Raw genomic sequence first — 19,666 nt, 5'->3', positions numbered from 1 at the left:
TGAAGCTTTAGAGCTGGTGGATGTGTGTAAAGAAATATCCAATAAAAATATATAAACATAAAGTATGACTATATATATATATATATATATATATATATATATATATATATATATATATATATATATGTACATATATATGTATGTATATATATGCATATATGCATATATACATATGTAGACACGTATCACGTATATATATAGAGACACACAGACAGCAGGCTGTATCCATGCTTGGAGAATTCATCTGACCTTTCACAATATCTACTCCAGCTGCTTAATCTTGTGACCAAGGGAAGGAACCACCATAGCCCAACAGCATTCAACATTCTCTTTCTGTTTTGCCGTTTCTGAAGGTAAAATTTTCATCATTCTCAATCCGCTAATTGCATGCTGCCCTTTGTGTACCCTCTAAGTACCAATGCTTAACATGCTTAATTATGTTTAAGCTTCGCTAATAGCAAAAGCTAAATGCCTCATATATCTCAATACTAAGCTTCTTGCGAGCATGACAACACTGCCAATTCTTGCCATGCTTGAATATGTTACTACTAGTTGGCTGATGTTCCTGTGTGTATTACTTGCAATGATATAAGGGGAAAGTCTATAAACCTTATATGATTTCCTCCAAAGCATGATAGGGTAAAGCCTATAAGCCCTATATGACATCCTCCTAAGCATGATAAGGTCGATCACTCTGATTCATAGAGGTGGATTTGCATGGCAGAAATATACGAGATGAAGTGTAGATGTTACTTCCACATAATATAAGGGGAAGGTCTATAAGCCTCATTGATATTCTCCAATTTAGCATAATAAGGTTGATCACTCTGGTTCATAGAGCTGGATTTGCACTGCAGATATATGAGATGAAGGTAGCGAACATTCCCAAAACCGAAAGCAGTACTGTCAGCCAGCAGCAGTTTCTCTTTGATGTGTTGGATGGATGCAAATCAGGCTCATACGACGAGCAAGCCATGCGCCATGTGCTCAGGCTTGTATCAAGTGGAACTGTCCCTTGTGTGTCAGGGGATGTGCTTGTCAATGAAGGACCTGTTTACAAGATGGATATTCATCAAAATCAGCAAGACTCAACTCACGAGTTGACTCATTCACAACCCATCTCTCATTACAAGATGGGTATTCATCAAAATCAGCAAGAGCCAGCTCCCAAGTTGACTCATTCACAACCCATCTCCCATATTACCAGTAGCCCTTCTGTTTTACAAGGTCTGCCATCCCATCGCCAAAGCTATTCAGGTCCTCTCATGGGACACAACTTGCACTTAGATGAAGAAAGCTACTCACTTTTCAAGACTCATGTTGGAAGGTCTGTGCCCGAACTCACAGCAGGGCAGTACCTGAACGCACTGGACGGGCCAGAGTTGGAGTTTTTGAAGGTATGCCAAGTCCACCCTCCCTTATTTGTTTTTGCCAGCTGCCTCAACATTTCTTTCTGCTAGCACCTCTGCTCACCTCCATCATGATCTAGAACATAGCATATACTTGGAAATCCACCATACAATGGATATGTCTGATTAAAACAGTTTTACTTCCTACTTGGATGAATGCTATTCTTTATGCTTCACTTTTTAAATTAGATAGTCCTCTCATGGGCAAGTAATAGATTGTGGATGCATCTCAACAAGCTTGTATTTGTGCAAGACTCCTAACAACTTGGTAGTGAAGCAATCTCTCATGTTTTGAAGGCTGGCAGGAAGCATCTGCACTAACTTATATTATGATGCCAAATTTTCTTTTAATTGACAGGATGCAGAAGAAACTGTCCTTCCAGTTGACACAAAATGGCCGTTCCTTCTCCGTTTTCCAATCGGGTGCTTTGGTATATGCATGGGCCTGGGCAGCCAAACCGTCCTGTGGAAGACATTGTCAACTGCAGCTACCATGCGGTTCCTCTTCATCTCTGACAAGATCAGTTTTGCACTCTGGTGTTTGGCTTTGATGGCACTTGTGACAGTGTTTGCAACATACATGATGAAATGTGTCTTCTATTTTGAAGCTGTGCGGCGTGAGTTTCAACATCCAGTTCGCATGAATTTCTTCTTCACTCCGTGGATAACTGGCATGTTCTTGACTCTAGGAGTCCCTCGTGCAATTAGTGTGTCTATAAACCCTGTGCTGTGGATTTGTTTCATGCTACCCATATTCATTCTGGAGCTTAAGATATATGGGACATGGTTATTTGGAGGAGAAAAGAGGTTGTCCAGAATTGCAAACCCATCAACACATTTGTCATTGGTGGGAAATTTTGTAGGGGCTATTCTTGCTGTAACTGTTGGATGGAGAGAGTTTGCCATCTTCTTTTGGGCTGTGGGCTTTGCACATTACTTGGTGCTTTTTGTGACACTCTACCAGAGGTTGCCGACTGCCACCATACTTCCCAAGGAACTTCACCCAGTATTTTTCATGTTCATAGCAGTGCCAAGCACTGCCAGTGTAGCTTGGTCAAAAATTGTAGGTGACTTTGACTTGGTTGCAAGGATAGCATACTTCATGGGCTTGTTTCTGTATTTATCTCTGGTAAGGAGTCATTTTTCTCTCAGTAGAAATGATTGTGTGCACTTGAGTGTTTTGTTTAGACACATATTAAATTGTGGGTGACTTTGACTTGGTTGCAAGGATAACATACTTCATGGCCTTGTTTCTGTATTTATATCTGGTAAGAAAGAAATTTTCTCTCAGTAGAAATGACTGTGTGCTAGAGCCTATTGTTTATACATATATTAAATTGTGGGTAATTTTGACTTGGTTGCAAGGATAACGTTCTTCATGGGGTTGTTTCTGTATTTATCTCTGGTAAGGAATCATTTTTCTCTCAGTTGAAGTGACTGTGCGCGCTTGTGTCTATTATCCATACATATGTTATTGCTATACATATGCACAAAGCCCACATTTAACACATGCACATGCCTGCGCATGCACACAGGCACACATGCACACTTGCATGAAACTATCTTTATTAATGCAAGGAAATTAAATTCATTGAAAAAACCAGACTTTATGCAAAACATACACACAGATTCATGGGTGTGCTTGTTTGCTACAGCTGGTGCGCATCAACTTCTTTCGGGGCTTCAGGTCAGCTTCAGCTCCAGCTTCAAACTGCTAGAATTTTTATCATGCTGGTTTGTATGATTTTACATAGAAATATGCATAAATTAGGTTTAGCCTTTCATAGCCTTCTTATGCTGATGGCTAGAATCAACAGATTTAGATAACCTCAAAGAGTCTGCTTTTGAGAACCAATATAAAAACCCTCAACTTGATGATTTGTAGGTATTTTCATAGGCTGTGATGGCATTCTAGAAGTATATGAACTGAGTGGAAGTCTAGAGGGTGGGTCAGTTCTTAAATTTTTGCAATCGGTTCAACATCAAACCTCAGTTTTTTGTGAACGCTGGTTGAAAGCTGATGCTTTTCAAGTGCAGTGGGTAGTTCACCCTGTACATCACTTGAGATGGTTCACCATCAAATTTTAGAGAAAGCAGCAGTTTGCAGCTTCGTACACTAATCAGTTTCATAGTAAGTGACATCATTGTTGGACTTTTATGTAGTGATATGAGCAATCACCAAGTCCAGATCTGTGACAGCTTTCATGGTGAGCTAGTCTATGCATTACGAGAACAGTTGATCTGTGGGACTAAAAGTTGGTTATGTGATTTGATCTTTTCTCCAGGTTCTCAGTCACATGGTGGGCATACACCTTTCCGATGACTGCATCAGCTATTGCTACTATCCATTACTCTCTGAAAGTGAAACACCCCATAACACAGGGTCTGGCGGTCTTGCTTTCCTTAATCTCATCGGTCACTGTCCTGTCATTAATTATTTTCACCATCCTCCGCATTGTCTTCTGTTCTACTTTGTTCCCAAATGACATGGCCATTGCAATCACAGATGGAAGTTCTAAGGCTAAGTGGAAAATCAAGGAGCTAGAGGAAACTGTTACACCATCTAATATGGTCCAAGAAGTAGTGTGTGTGAAGATTGGCAAACCATTGGTCGCTTAGTTGGGCTGCAATACACATTCAGTGGCATGGTGAATTGAGGCAGCACATTCAATACAGGGATGAGACTGCCATTATTTTAGATTATTATCTATTAGATGCTTTTTAATAATCAATGTGATTCAATCATGTAAGCCCCATGATCAGTGGATTGGTTTGATGACTATCTGAATCACAGAATTTGAAAGGCACATAGGCTTAAGCCCAGGTAGTAGCTTCACCTAGCATGTAGTAGTAAAAAGGGAGGGTACTGACATAGTGGTGTTCAAAAGGAGGGGTAGAGTAGACTGGGCTGTAGGCCCCCAGATGTACTGCACACCAACACCATGTTTGTCGAGTGGTGAACTAAACTGACATGTTCTTTGTTATGCTAATAGTCAAACAATGATGCCTTGGCTTCAAATATTGAATCCAGAGATGAAAGTTGCCTTCAAAATATCAGGAAATTTTTTGAACTCCTTGAGCACATACATTGTACATCCAACATTTTATTTAAGCTATCAGTACAATAATGAGAATCATGTGATTGAGGAGCTACTGAGGATTGTCCATTGTCTGTCCGCTACTATGGTTGGCACTACTCACAGTGCTTAATTCATCCCCCTTTCATCATGGCCGTGTACAAGCTTTCTTGTCCAACCATGGCATCCATAAATCCTGCAGAGCTTCACAATTCAGTCCTTGTTTCAACTGCTTATGCCTGCATTCTCTCCCCCTGATCATGTCAGATGGCAAAGGCAACCAGCCTGATAAGGCGCTCATGTCTGGCTTACTTTAATCAGATGCACCTCAGAACCCAACATGACACACCAAAAAGACTAAAAAGGGAACTGTAAAAATGGATGGAACTACAAATATCGAAAAAAAAATTCCAGCCTTTCAACCGTGGGAGTGTCCTGCAATCATAATAGTCCAATAAAACACATTTCGAACTGGCAGCTTGCCAAATGCTTCTTGTTCCTTGATGAGCAAACCATGCCTTGAATACAAAACCAGTGCACTGCCAACCTTCAGTTCTCTTTCTGAAAGTCCCTCGCTGTCAAGAAGTGAACTAGAGAGACATAAAGAGGAGGGAGAAGACTGGAGAAGAGAGAGATGAAGAAGTGCAGAAGTGAGAGAAAGTCTAGTAGAGGAGAGAGAGAGAGAGAGAGTAGAAATGAAGAGAGAAAGACAGGAAAATAGAAAAGAGATGGCTAGCAGCCATGAAAGGACAGAAAGATAAAGATGAAACAAGAGAAGACACTTGTACTAATGTCAAAACTAGATACAAAGCTGGTTTCAAAATGATTGGTACCTTCATCTTTTATACCTGCCCCTATGTATCTTATTTTCCATCTTTTACATTCCATCCCCACTCAAATAAGTTTTTGTCCAAAAAAATTGTTAACCCTCAAACGAACGAAGGTAGAAAATCCGGAAAAGCTAAAGCAGAAGACAAAGACAAAGGCCAAGGAAAAGAGAAACGGAAGACAAAGACGCACAAGGAGAAGAGTCTTAAATAAGGGAGAAAGGCGCACAAGGAAAAGCGCAAGTCAAAACTTTTGTAAAAGAGCGCAAGTGCATCATGGTTTAATTCAAAGAGCGCCGGGCTCTCACCCGTGCAATTTGTAAATATAGACGGGCGGTGGAAAGGAAGCTAGGAAGATAGAAGGACAATGGGAAAAAGGGCCTAGGCTATGGCCGGCCATGTAAAAAAGGGGAAAAGGGGATGACCGCCCAAAATGGATTTAGGGTTTTGTATATAAAGTTGAAAAGTGAATGAGAAGCTCATTCTTGTGTGTGGCCAAAAGTATCTCTCTTCTTCTTCTTGCTTGCTTGAGCTTGTGCTTGAGAGAGGGAGTATGAGAGTGTGAGGGTGAGGGACCGAGGAGGGGAAGCTCTCCACCTTCTCCTCTCTTCTTCTCTTCTCTTCTCTTCTATTGTCTTGCTCGCGGCAATGGAGCTTGGAGCGTGGAGCTTGAGGATGGAGCTTGCTTGAAGTTTGCACTTGGATCGTGGAGCTACCGGAGTGCGCGGGAGAGGAGGTAATGGTGCGCAGATCGGACGCAGGTAGCTCACGTAGTGAATTCCCAAAGGTCCCCAAGAACAAAGCACTCTACTTTTTAGCACAAAGACCAATGTAAAAGCAAGCACGACATGAGACAAAAGACAAATTGGGTTGAATCTCCCCCATGCCTTGTGTGAGCGCTTCACAAAGCATGTATTTAATATATATTTTCAATCTTTTTGCTCAAAAATAGCCCAATTACAAAAATATGACAAGCTTTTAGCTTTTGAGTTTGCTTTCTACCAAAAATAGGAAAATAAAGCTAATGGACGGTGCCCAAAGAGTCTGGCACGCCCAATCTCAATGTCCAAATAAAAATAACATATCCAGGCGCATAAGCGCATACAAAATAATAATAAATAATCGATGTCTCTATAGACATAATCAAAATATAGGCGTGGCGCCTATCAAAATATAGTCCAAAGGTCGAAAACCCGCTAGACTCCAATGCTTTCCTCCGCCACTGCTGCTATCTCTACACATCAACTGAAGCATTCACAATCGTTAGTAAAATAACACAATTAAACCGACAAAAGTGAATACCTAGCAGTCTTCAGCTACATAAATAAATCAACTGGTTAGAAATAAATCCTAACCTTAATTTATTACGAGTGCGCACTCTAAACTCATAAACGTTTATTAATTTAATATGCATTTTGCGGAATCACCCGCTATGGAATCACCCATGTACACACTAAATTAATGAAACACCCGAAAAGGACAGGCGTCCCCATCAACTTCTCGCACAAAGAATCCTCTTTGCGTATGAGTCCCGGTCATCTAAGTTTACGGAATCCACCGTAAAACCTCACGGAATCCACCGTGGAATATGCCTCCTGGCATCATACCCCCGGGGTGGGATAGCAATTGACCTCAATTGCTATTAGCTCAATGTGGAGCTAACAGAGTGGGGAAAGCATTTAGGTCTCTAGCGTGCATCCATTGTGCTTCTTCTACAGGATGATTCTTAAATTTCACGAGATATCTAGAGTACCTTCGGCCAGTTCTAGTGGTCATGTAATCAGTGTCTATGATGGCTTCTGGTTCAAGGATTTCAGTCTCTTCTTCTAGTAAAGGTGGGTTTTCATAGACAGGGTGGATAGGTAATTGTCCTCTAAATGGTCTCAATAAACTAATATGAAAGGTATTATGAATTTTCCAATGAGATGGCAATTCTAACTTGAATGCATTGTCATTAATCTTATGAATGATTCTAAATGGTCCGTAGAATCTAGGGGCTAATTTGACAACTGGATGTCTATCTATACTTTGCAGTCTACGCTTTTCTATTCTAAGCCAAACATAATCATCAACTTTGAAATTCATGGCTTGTCTTTTCTTGTTGGCTTGTTTGGTATATGATTGTTGGGCTTTAGCAATCATATCCTTGACCTCATCAAAAATAGTGTTATGCATAACAGCAATATCATCGGCACTTTGTATTCTATTAGACAAAGATGCAACAGGTGTAGATAATCTATATCCATAAATAACTTCAAAAGGTGCTTTCTTTGTAGATGTGTGCGGTGTATTATTATATGCAAACTGTAATAAATGTAAATGAGTATCCCATGTTTGAGGTTTAGAGATAGTGTATGCACGTAAAAGATCTAAAATAGTGCTATTTGTGGCTTCTGTTTGTCCATTTGTTTCTGGATGAAATGCAGATGAGAAATCAATCTTTGTGCCTAGATTTGCAAACAGTGTAATCCAGAAATTATTACAAAATCTAGAATCTCTATCTGAAATAATCACTTTCGGCAATCCATGGTTAGTAAAAACAGTTTTCAAAAATAACTGTGCTGCTTGTGATGCTGTTAAAGTTTTCTTACATGCAATGAAATATGCTTGCTTACTAAATCTATCTACAATTGTCCAAATCATGTCATGGTTAGATTTAGTATTTGGTAAGCCAGTAATGAAATCCATAGATATATGTTCCCAAGGTTTAGATGGAATAGATAAAGGCATTAATAACCCATACTGTTTACCATGATGTCTCTTTATTCTTTGACAAATCAGACATTCAGAAACAAAATTAGACACATCTGCATCCATATGCGGCCAATAAAAATCTTCAGTTAACATGCGTAATGTAGAAATGATACCTCTATGACCTTGATATGGGGGACAATGAATTTCATTTAAAACAAAAGATCGGAATGGAATAGTAACACACAGTCTCTTTTCAAAGAACATGAATCCATCATTATATGACAATGAATCAACAGGAATGAAATTATTTTGAACTAATTTTTGCCAATCAGAATGAAAAGTAATATCCTGGTGATATGTGTCTTTCATAGCAATCAAAGAATCAAAAGATATGATATAAATGTTATAAATTGCAGGTCTTCTACTTAATGCATCGGCAACTACATTTTCTTTTCCAGGTTGGTATTGAATGATAGGATGGAAACTTTGAATGAATGAAGCCCATTTGATATGACGGTCAGAAATTTGGGGTTGGCTAAGTAGATGTCTAATGCTTTGCTGATCAGTTTTTATCATGAATTCTGAACCCATTAAATAATGCTTCCATTGTTTCAATGCTTGGACAACTGCTAAGAGTTCCTTGTCATAAGTGGAATATTTGAGCTCAGAGGGTTTCAGCTTAGAACTAGAATATGCTATTGGATGGTTATCTTGCATTAACACGGCTCCTATTCCTGATCCGCTAGCATCGGTCACAACTAAAAAGAATGGTCTATTAAAGTCAGGCAATTGTAGAACAGGGGCATTGGTCAATGCACGTTTAAGTAAATCAAAGGATTTCTGTTGGTTTTCAGTCCATTGATAAACAATGCCTTTCTTAAGAAGTTTGGTCAATGGTAAAGGAAGTAATGAGAAATTACGTACAAACTTCCTATAGAAACTAGCAAGACCAAGGAATGAACGTAATTCATGTACATTTTTAGGAATAGGCCAATGCAATATTGCGTCAATTTTCTTAGGATCAACTTTTATTCCTTCTTCTGATACAATATGACCTAGATATTCTATTTCTGTCTTAAAGAATTCACTCTTGTCAGGATTTGCAAACAATTGATTTTCTTTCAGTAATTGAAAAACTAATGATAAATGCTCATAATGCTCTTTTTCACTTTGACTGAATACTAAAATATCATCAAAGAAAACAATCACACAATATTGATATTTTAGAAAAATACGGTTCATCATTCTACTGAAAGTGGCAGGTGCATTAGTTAATCCGAATGGCATAACTAAGAATTCGTAATGGCCAAACTGTGTCCTGAATGCAGTCTTAAATATGTCGGATCTATCTAGCCTCACCTGATGATATCCAGATTTAAGGTCGATTTTACTAAATATAGAAGATCCTTGCAGTTTATCCATAAGGTCATCAACTCTAGGTATAGGATACCTATTCTTTACAGTGATCTTGTTTAATGCTCGGTAGTCAATACACATTCGATAAGTATTATTCTTTTTCTTGACTAAGAGCACAGGTGCACCGAATGGGGAACTGCTAGGTCGAATTAAACCTCTATTTAGTAATTCTTCTACTTGACTCTGGATTTCTTTTTGCTCTATTTGATTGTGCCTATATGGGGCTTTGCAAGGTGGTTGTGTGCCAGGTATTAGGTCAATCTTATGGTCTTCTGGACGAGATGGAGGTAAACCTGGTGGTAGGTCTTCTGCAAAACAATCCTTAAAATATGCAAGAAATTCCTTATGTCTAGGGTGCATATGAGTTTCTTTTGCATGCAATTCATTCACCCAAATGAGATATGATTTAGTATTCTTGCGTAGTGCACGTTTTGCTTGAGTATGTGAAAGCAATGGAAACATATGAGATGCATGCATACCAAATAATGTAATAGATTTTCCTTGAAAATTAATATTCATTGTGTGTGTGGAATAATCTATATTGGGATTATGCTGGTGTCTCCATGGCATTCCTAGAATAATGTCGCTAGACTGTAATGGGACAACTAAGAAATTTCTTCTTTCAATATATGGACCAATTTGAATTTCTAAATTTTGAACTTCTTGTGTGCCATTGTACCTAGTGCCTAAAAATGCAGCTTTTATGCGATAGTGCGTAGGTACAGTATGCAATTTCAATTCCTTTACCAATTTTGCTGAAATAAAGTCATGCGTACTACCGTCATCATGCAATACAGTTCTTTCTTTTCCATGCACCATACATTTCATAGTCAACAATGAATGTAAAGTAGGCATACCTGGTAAAGTGTCGGAAGTAGTAGTAGGATCATCTTCTTCTTCAGTGAAGTCCGGCATATCCTCATGCTCGTCCTCGTCCATAGCTCCAAGGTAGTTGATATGTGCTGATGGCTTCTTTGAATGACAATTTGCTGCGAGATGGCCTGGCTGGTGACACTTGTAACATACGATGGGCTTGGCTTTGGTCACATTATTTGCAATGGCTGGGAGTCTGGGTATATTTGGATTTGCTTGTTGGATAGGCTTAGGATTTGGATTGACAGTGGATGGTAATGCGGGTGGTTTAGGCCAATTCTTGCGGAAAGATGGTGATGAAAAACGACCTGGATTAAACCTTCTGAAATTTGAATTGAATTGTTTAGATCCATAATTACCGTTTGCTTGGAATGGCTGTGGTCGTCGATCTCTTCCACGTAACTTATCTTCAGTGTCGTGAGCTAAGGAGATAGCATCTTCAAGGGTAGCAGGCTTGAACATATTCACCTCAGCGTAGTAATGTCCAAGAAGTCCAGACATGTACTTCCGCTTATGGGTCGTCTCTGGTACGTCTTCAAGCATGCGTAGCTGTAGAAGTGCATTCCAAAAACGCTCTGTATACTGTGGAATAGGCTCACGGTCGCGTTGTTGAAGTAAATCCCATTGCTTGATTGCCTTCTCATGAAATTGCGGTGGTAGGAAATTTTGCATGAACTTCTTCTTGAAATCTTCCCATGTAGCAGGACATTCTATGCTCTTGCGGACGACAGTCCACCAAAGTGATGCTCTATCTATCAGATGATTAGTAACACACTTGATTTTATCTTTCTCAGGATAAGTTTCCTCATGGAAATAGTCATCAAACTGGCTAATGAATGATAAAACAGTCTTTCCCTCTCTTATGCCATTGAAAGTGCGAAACTTGAAACTTCGTTTACTTATCTTGGATTCCTTGCGAATGGTTTGTGCTTCAAGAGTGGCGTCGATGGTACGGCGTATCAAATCTTCAGCTTGAGGTTCTTCTTTATCAGTGGACGCTCCTTGTAGCTTTGTCAATTGCGCTTGCAAGGCTTGCCTAGCTCTTCGCTCTTCGTCTAATTGCAACATGATAAGATCCAGCTTTTGCTCCATGGTAGGCTCGGGTAGGTCGTCTTCAGCCATAGGATCATCCATATGTGGGGTAGTCATCCTGTAAAACTCAACAAACCTTTCTCACTCAAAATCAGTTAGCGGGATGAGCGTAGCTCAAATTTGGGGTTACAAGGCTATGTATTTTGGGTATTTTCTTCTTCAATTTTCAGAAATTCTGAAATATTTCTGTCTCCGTTTGCTGAAAGTACTTCAACGAACTTGCAGATAGGTAAAACAGCTTGCTGCGAACAACTTTCCAGTTCTGAGTTTTTGCAAACGAACAAGTCTTCTAGGAGTTTCGAGCGTTAGTCAGTTCTGATTTAGTCTGACTTGCAGAGTTGCAGACTTAACAGACTTGCAGGGTTGTTGACTTGCTGGACTTAGCCGATTTGCAGAACTTGCAGTACTTGATTAGTGTCGACTTGCGAAACTTGTCTTCTGGAGTGCGTGACCGAGAGTTTACAAACTTGTCTGCCCAGTAGAACTTGCAGAGTAGAGTAGGATTTAAGCTTAATTAGTTAAGCTTAAAGCTTAATAATAAGAAGAAGGCCGCCGTTTTTCTGATCGTGGGGGGGGGGGCCGTTTTTGATTCCGCCGAAAATTTCGGAGCTTCTCTTGTTGATCACGATTTGAAGATTATGAAGCTAATAAGCTTCTTAAGCTTAAAACTAAGCTTTTTGATGAAATAGATAAGAAATTTCTCACTGGTTGATCACGACTTGTTCATGGAGTTGAGGGAGTAGTCCTCCGCCGACAGAGAGTGGTCCTTCGCGATCTGAGAGTGGAAACAGGGGTTCTTGATCGCCAGAAGTCTGCCTGTATCGACGGTTCGCGACGAGATTGACTGTAGAGGCCGTTTGTTCCTGGAGCTCCGCCTTCGCCCGAGATTGGTAGCGATTGGAAGCCCTTGGTCTCTGCTCCGCTCTGATACCACTGGTGCGCAGATCGGACGCAGGTAGCTCACGTAGTGAATTCCCAAAGGTCCCCAAGAACAAAGCACTCTACTTTTTAGCACAAAGACCAATGTAAAAGCAAGCACGACATGAGACAAAAGACAAATTGGGTTGAATCTCCCCCATGCCTTGTGTGAGCGCTTCACAAAGCATGTATTTAATATATATTTTCAATCTTTTTGCTCAAAAATAGCCCAATTACAAAAATATGACAAGCTTTTAGCTTTTGAGTTTGCTTTCTACCAAAAATAGGAAAATAAAGCTAATGGACGGTGCCCAAAGAGTCTGGCACGCCCAATCTCAATGTCCAAATAAAAATAACATATCCAGGCGCATAAGCGCATACAAAATAATAATAAATAATCGATGTCTCTATAGACATAATCAAAATATAGGCGTGGCGCCTATCAAAATATGGTCCAAAGGTCGAAAACCCGCTAGACTCCAATGCTTTCCTCCGCCACTGCTGCTATCTCTACACATCAACTGAAGCATTCACAATCGTTAGTAAAATAACACAATTAAACCGACAAAAGTGAATACCTAGCAGTCTTCAGCTACATAAATAAATCAACTGGTTAGAAATAAATCCTAACCTTAATTTATTACGAGTGCGCACTCTAAACTCATAAACGTTTATTAATTTAATATGCATTTTGCGGAATCACCCGCTATGGAATCACCCATGTACACACTAAATTAATGAAACACCCGAAAAGGACAGGCGTCCCCATCAACTTCTCGCACAAAGAATCCTCTTTGCGTATGAGCCCCGGTCATCTAAGTTTACGGAATCCACCGTAAAACCTCACGGAATCCACCGTGGAATATGCCTCCTGGCATCAGGTAACTCGAGCGGCACGGAGGTAAGCTCACTACACTCGTAGGTATGGATGGCGCGTCGGTTATGTGAGAGGTAGCCATTAGTGCTCGGCTTGGAACGCTTGAAACAATAAGCGGTCCGAGGGTCTTGGCGGTTGAGCGAAAGCTCCCACAAAAATATTGGTAGACTGTTTACAATGGTTGAATGTAAAGGAAATCAAAGTACTACTTTGGTAGAAGTGGCTACAAAAAAATAGGAAAAATATTAATATGTATTAAGTAATGGATGGAATCAGAAGTGGAACACCTGCAAACAATAGGGAGCTTGCTGTCTACTACAGACCCTGTTGTAGTAAAATTGAGATATCTTTTGATGGGCATATCCAAATCAAGTGTGCTATGATTCAAAAGAAAGATCATCGGATATACTTTCAGCCCATATAGGTTTTACTCCTTTGTAATCAAATCAGAATTCAAACTGAGCCAAAACAATAAGCTATCAATAAACTGTCTATAGTAGAGTAAGAGATAAAATGACTAGTTTCATTAGGAAAAAATGAACTCACAAATAGGCCCTTAAAAATAATATAGTTTAAGATATGGACCTTTTGGATTGTCCAATAGGAAGGCTAGATGTTGACATCCATGGAGGATGAATATTTTCTCTCCAAATCTTAGGTTTTTAATTAAAAAAAGGGGTAGTGGGGATTTAAAAAAAGGGAGAATGAATAGTACACAAAATTTGAGTTTCTCTCACCTTGTATTTCTCCCATTTTTTTAGGGAGTTTTCAATTTTAGTTTTTTTCTCTCTTACGAAATCAGTTTGACCCAAAAGTTGAGCAACAGACCACTTTTCCTCTCTTTTCTATACTGGTGAATTTTCGTCTCCATTGAAGCTCCCTGGTGAGAGTAATTAGGGTTTTGAGCATTATGCTTACCTCTGCACTTTCTTCTCCATGCAGCTCCAGATTTTGGGCAAAACATAGGTGCCCATCTCTCTTTGCATTTTCTCTTGTTTGCTATTTTTTAATAGAGTTTGATATCGTTTCTTACTGTTATTGTTGTTTTATTGCAGAGGATGTTTTGGAAAGGAGGCACATGTGCTCATCTCTCTCTCTCTCTCTCTCTCTCTCTCTCTCTCTCCCCTTTCTTCCTTCCCCCCTCTTTTATGTGTTGTTTCTCTTTTATGTTGTATTTTCAATAGAATTTGATGTTGGTTCTAATTGTTGTTTTCTTGCAGAGTTTATTTGGAGCAAGAGGCAAAGGTGTTAATCTCTCTCTGTTTGTTTTTTTTTTTGTTGCTATCTTTTCAATACAACATGATGCTAGTTCTAACCCTTATTGTTGCTTTATTGCAGATATCATTTTGGGTAACATTACGTAAGTACTCATCTCTCTCTCCCTCTCTCTTTCTCTCTCTATGTTTCCTCTTTTCTACAAATTTTTTAGTATACCTTCATGTAAATACTAACTCTTGCTATTGTCTTTTGCAGAGATTAATTTGGGCAAGATTGGATAGGTGCTCATTTCTTTCTTCGGCGTACTCACACACACACTCTTTTTCTTCCTCTCTGCATTTTTCCTTTTCTCCTATCTTTATAATAGGGTTTGATGCTGGTTCTAACTTAATGATCAATTGTTATTGCAATACTTAACACAAGGTAGATAAAAGATTCTATAGCTCAATTTATAGGTAAATGTGTCATATTTTGTGGTGCCAAAATTTATTCACTTAATTAGTGACTTTTATGTTTAATGGGATTGATGTTTTCTTTTGTTCATCATTTGCAATGGGTTTTGATCAGTAACGATTTAATCTTATCTTCAACAAATCTGCTTTTAGGTAAATTGGCCCTATTTTATGTTGTTTCTATTCATGCAATCATCTAGATATTTTTTGTTAAAAGGGATTCATGCATGTATTTTTTTGTACATGTAGGTATTGTACAAGGTTTAGGTGAAGCACATAATTCTCGATCGACTATTTTGATGTGGTGAGTGATTCCTTTGTGTTGGATGATATAGATCTATTGGAAGTTTACGGTTCAAAAATCCTCTGTTTTATTGGTCTTGTGTGTCCATTCAGATCTCCATGACAATTGGCAATGATCCATGAAACTCTTATATCATATTATCCATATAACACACAATGTGTTGAGCCATAGAATATCTCAAGTATCAATCCAATGTGCCTATTAAGATTTGCATGCCATGTAGCTGCTATCCTTATAACAACTACTCTATAATACCCACGTTTCATACAATGCATTGAGTCAAATCAGACTTATATTCATTATAATGAAATTTATTTTGGTAAAATTCACTGAGTATTCTTGTGCTATTCTTTCTATTATATTTCATGTAAATGGTATGATTACAGTGATGCCTTGAAATTGAATCTATACTCTGTATCGATGTACATATCCACATGCATTTCGATATCGATGTTTGTGTCTGTTTACAAAAGTATAAACATCTCTTAAAGCCATGTTGATTTGTATGGCATATTGGTGATTACTAGTAGGCAGACTTGAAATGCTTATTATTTAGGGGTTAATACATATTTCTTTACATCTAATGCCTAGGTTGATTCTCACCTTGTAATAGAGGCATTTGTACAACATGTATTCATACAAAAACAAATACATATTGCTCCCACTGTGCCCTTTCAATGAAACATTGCAAACAGTAAGTATTTTCAACTCATTGAGAATGAGAAATTTCATGATATCTATGTAACTACTTGTCTCATATTTACAGAAGTATACCATTCGGATTGCTGTGAGTGGCAAAATATCAAGAGTTTTACAGGTTCTTTTAAGTGCTACCACCTTGAAATTGATAGATTGCTCTTTAAAGGATGTACAGCTAAGCAGGTCGTTGGAGGACCTTGTTTTTTTCTATGACTCCAAGTACATATTGCCCAAGGGGGGGTTAAGAATATGGAACCCTTGAGTCTATGCACATATCGAATCTCAATAGCATAGAATGACCATTTTGTAGTAGTGACATTAAGCACATGTGTAGCATAAAAATTTCAGTAGACATATTGAACTCTATGAAGCCAAGCACCAGCTCAAAGAATGTACATCTAAGCTAGTTCATACCAATTGCAATTTTTACACATATGTTCAAGGAATGTAAGGGTTTGAGACATACCAAAAATACGTACGTCATAAAAAGTGCATCGGAGGATTATGTAACAAGGATTCTATGTAAAACTTAGACATAAAAAATGACTCACAGTCCTGACACAGTGGAGTGTTGAGTCACAACAAGGGACATGGCTTTCAGGTAAAATTTTTCTCTCTTAGTTGACTATTATCTAACTTTGGGATGGGTGCATCGCATCCCCGGAGTCCACCGGTGAAATCTTGGCAAAAAATGATGCATGCAGCTGCCTTGTCCGAAGTCTGGCATCTAGGGCCACTTTTTAACCCATAAAGTGGCCCCAGACACTAGACTTGGCTAGAAAGTGGCACCGGACGCCAAACTTCGAACATGCTAACTACAAGCATCATTTTTAGCAAAGATTTCACCTGTGGACTCCGGGGGATCCGATGCACCCTAATTTCAAGTTTCGTCGCTTTTTGATAACTTTAGGTTAGTTGCTAAATATATTGTTTAATTTGACTTTATCATTCATGGCATACTGTATATAGATGAGTTTGTATCAAGACAAGGAGGAGCTCGATATACGCAGATCTCTGAAGGAGTACATTGGCAACCTTGTTGTAGACTTGGTGGTCTTCCATAAGAAGTGCTCACCACGAGGGCAAGAAACAATCATGAAAACTCGAGCTTTGATCAAGTTTGGACATTTTCGAACAATACTTGTGACATCTAGCTCGAAGAAGGTGGTGCTATTTAAGCGGTCAAAGCCTCTTTACTTGTTTGACCAAACGCATGGTGGAGCAATGTGTGTGCTTGCTACATTAGGTGACCTTGCTAAAGTGTTAGATTTGCTTCTCCTGGAGAAAGAGCTGAAGGGGGAGTGTGCCATTTTTGAAGAACAGAAGAAACTTCTATTTTCATCGGAAGCTGGCCTCTCCTCTCCACCACCGATGAAAAAGCCAAGGAACGAATGAGAGTTCTTGTTGGCTATCAGCTTTTTGTATTTGCCATCACTATCAGCCATCACATGTATTTTTCTTAATGAATATAATATATTTTACTTTGTCCTTATAAATAAATATTTATTGAATAAATATGTAGTTCTTGTAAGTGTGATGATAATGCGTGGTACATAAATGACGCATTCACATACGTTAACATAATCTAATTTAGTTATGTCAATGCGTAGTACTGCACTTGCAATTGTGCATAGAGAATAACGTAACTCATATCCGTACGTATTACTACTTTCGATTGCATGCGTACCCTAAACAAAAATTAAGAGTCATACGTTTCAAGAAGCAAAAAAAAAAACTTTACTCAATTATTTGAATTCAGTACACATCGCATGACATATTATGTATATATATATAAATATTCAAATGTGACAGAGTATACAAAATGTTTTGGCCGTCCAAGATGCTATGGTGCTATAACACTCATTACAAAACCTTGCATCATTAATCTCATAACCTATGGAGGAGTCCCTTTGCCATGTCTAAGCTGAGAACAATAAAGTTCATGTCTTTATCTGTGATTGTGATGCGCATTGCATGGATGGCCGCTAGATGTGTATCATCAAACAAGTCAATTAGAAACCCCTCTGCAGCTATTTGTAGGGCCTCTATAGCTGCAGCAGTCCACCTTTCTGCTAGTGGGCCATCCCACACTCGCGCCCAAAAATCTTTCCATCCCTTTTAGCTCCAAGTCTTGCATGACTTCCCGAACAACCTTATGAAAAGATCTTTTCGGGATGAGAAGCTCATATCCGCACTGGATTCTCCTTATTCTCCCGGAGGGTGACAGTGCTCATTTTCCATCTCCTCTTATTTTGTGGTGGTCATTGTGCTCTATGAGGATCACTTGCTATTGCACTAGAGGCTCCACCTTGTGCTCCAGGTAGCGGGCATTGGCATGAGGCCTTTCCGTGGCCGAAACGATGACATGCTTGCTTGGTGCGTGCCATGCAAGGTTGAGGAGGGCAAGATGGAGAAGAGACAAACGTTGGGGGTGTGAGAATGGAGGAAGAAAAGAAAGCAAGATGTGAAAATGAGAAAAATAATGAACTTTTAATCCATTTAAACCCCAAAATCGGGTTACTGCAGCTTCATACGCACTGTCCATAGTGTGATCGTAAATCCATAACCTTGTATTGGAATGCAATGAAACTTCACACGTGCACTTGTTAGGTGGCCAAGGAAAGTGGCTCTAGACTCCGGAGACTTCGGACTAGAGGTCTGCATGTATTTTTTTCCAAAAAAAAAAGGGCTCTTGGCCACCTAACAAGTTTGCGTGTGTGAAGTTTCGTCGCATTCCAATACAGTTTAGTATTTTACAAATTATCCCACACCAAAATTATGGATAGATTGATAATCGAGAAATCAACATTGTGACTACTAGCCCTTAGAAACTTCGCACCACATAGACTATACAAAGGCATCAGGAGTAAAGTCTACAAACAAGAAATGGAAAATTTTTGCATGTTTTTCCCTATTGAAATTGATAGTGCTAGCAAAAATTGTAAGAAAGAGTTGAAAATACAGCGAAGATGCATAGCCAAAGTTGGGAGCGAAGGACAAGAGTAAAATTTTAATTCATATTTGAAGGGCGCATACAATAGTTTTGCACTGGGACATAGTCATATGTCCAATGCACGAGGAGAACACTATACCAAATTAGATAATATTACAAACTGTGTTCATTCCATTGGAACAAATGCATCCTTCATTGATTGAAGATTTCTTACAAGTTGGAAGTCCTTGGGAGTTACAGTGATGCGCTTCACATGTATTGCACAACACTGAGCATCAATCATCAAGTCAACTAAAAAGACCTCTGTAGCACTTTGTAGAGCATGAAGACATTCTTTTGTGAAGCGATCATGTCTATCTTGACCTTGTGCCAAAAACCACCTTTTGCTTTCTGTGTGATAGAGATCTTGCACATTTTGGCGAATAAGTCTCGAGAAGCTTGCCTTCAAAATGATGAGATCAAAAGAGCGTTGATACCTCTTGATTTCTCTCAGGGCCATTGTACCTGGCTTCCACTTACGTTTCTTCTGGGGATACTAAGGAGGACCATTGTGAGGGTGGCTTGAGGAAGTTGGGTTAGGTTGAGAAAGAGGTGCATCTGAGCTAGTAGATGCTCCAAGGGGATGAACACGATATGGGGCTTTGAGTGGAAGCTTATTTGCAACAACCTTAGGCCTAGTCATCTTTCCTGCACAAGAGATGTGAGAACTCAATGAGTAAGATAGAAAATGAAACCCTCTTTTTTATAACCCTAAACTTAAGACTCATTCACATAGATGCACACTCTCTCTTTCTCTCTTAAAGTATGAATTGCATTCACACTGAACACATTATTCATCTTATTATCTTAGCTCTCTT

At 39.1% G+C, this 19,666-nt stretch overlaps 1 protein-coding gene across 9 annotated transcripts; it reads left to right on the top strand.

Annotated features, from left to right (window-relative positions):
- Positions 1-214: 214 nt before the first annotated feature.
- On the top strand, positions 215-5,788 carry LOC148019791 (S-type anion channel SLAH2-like). 9 transcript variants are annotated; one of them, XM_087699955.1, is made up of 6 exons: positions 215-353; positions 858-1,397; positions 1,768-2,538; positions 3,065-3,096; positions 3,695-3,792; positions 3,916-5,788. In XM_087699955.1, exons 2-6 carry the CDS (start codon positions 867-869, stop codon positions 4,026-4,028), a joined length of 1,545 nt encoding a protein of 514 aa, XP_087556081.1. In that variant the 5' UTR covers positions 215-353; positions 858-866; the 3' UTR covers positions 4,029-5,788. The 9 variants fall into 9 exon arrangements, 4 of the variants coding, with proteins under 4 accessions (XP_087556081.1, XP_087556084.1, XP_087556080.1 ...); XM_087699958.1 differs by lacking the exon at positions 3,916-5,788 and adding an exon at positions 3,295-3,354 and having other exon boundaries at positions 3,447-3,833; XR_015694874.1 differs by lacking the exon at positions 3,916-5,788 and having other exon boundaries at positions 1,768-2,814; positions 3,295-3,833.
- The last annotated feature ends 13,878 nt before the right edge of the window (positions 5,789-19,666 follow it).

This window comes from Lygodium microphyllum, chromosome 19 (assembly GCF_053477565.2).
Source record: "Lygodium microphyllum isolate KBCC chromosome 19, Lygodium_microphyllum_v1.1.10, whole genome shotgun sequence".
Lineage (NCBI taxonomy): Eukaryota > Viridiplantae > Streptophyta > Polypodiopsida > Schizaeales > Lygodiaceae > Lygodium > Lygodium microphyllum.
This window is presented reverse-complemented; position numbering and strand designations above follow the sequence as displayed.

Excerpts from the sequence above, each read along its gene's own strand:
- LOC148019791 (XM_087699954.1), top strand. The coding sequence starts at position 867 with ATGAAGGTAGCGAACATTCCCAAAACCGAAAGCAGTACTGTCAGCCAG. Across the intron at positions 1,398-1,767 it reads CAGAGTTGGAGTTTTTGAAG|GATGCAGAAGAAACTGTCCT; the intron begins GTATGCCAAGTC and ends TTTAATTGACAG. Across the intron at positions 3,097-3,694 it reads AACTTCTTTCGGGGCTTCAG|GTTCTCAGTCACATGGTGGG; the intron begins GTCAGCTTCAGC and ends TCTTTTCTCCAG.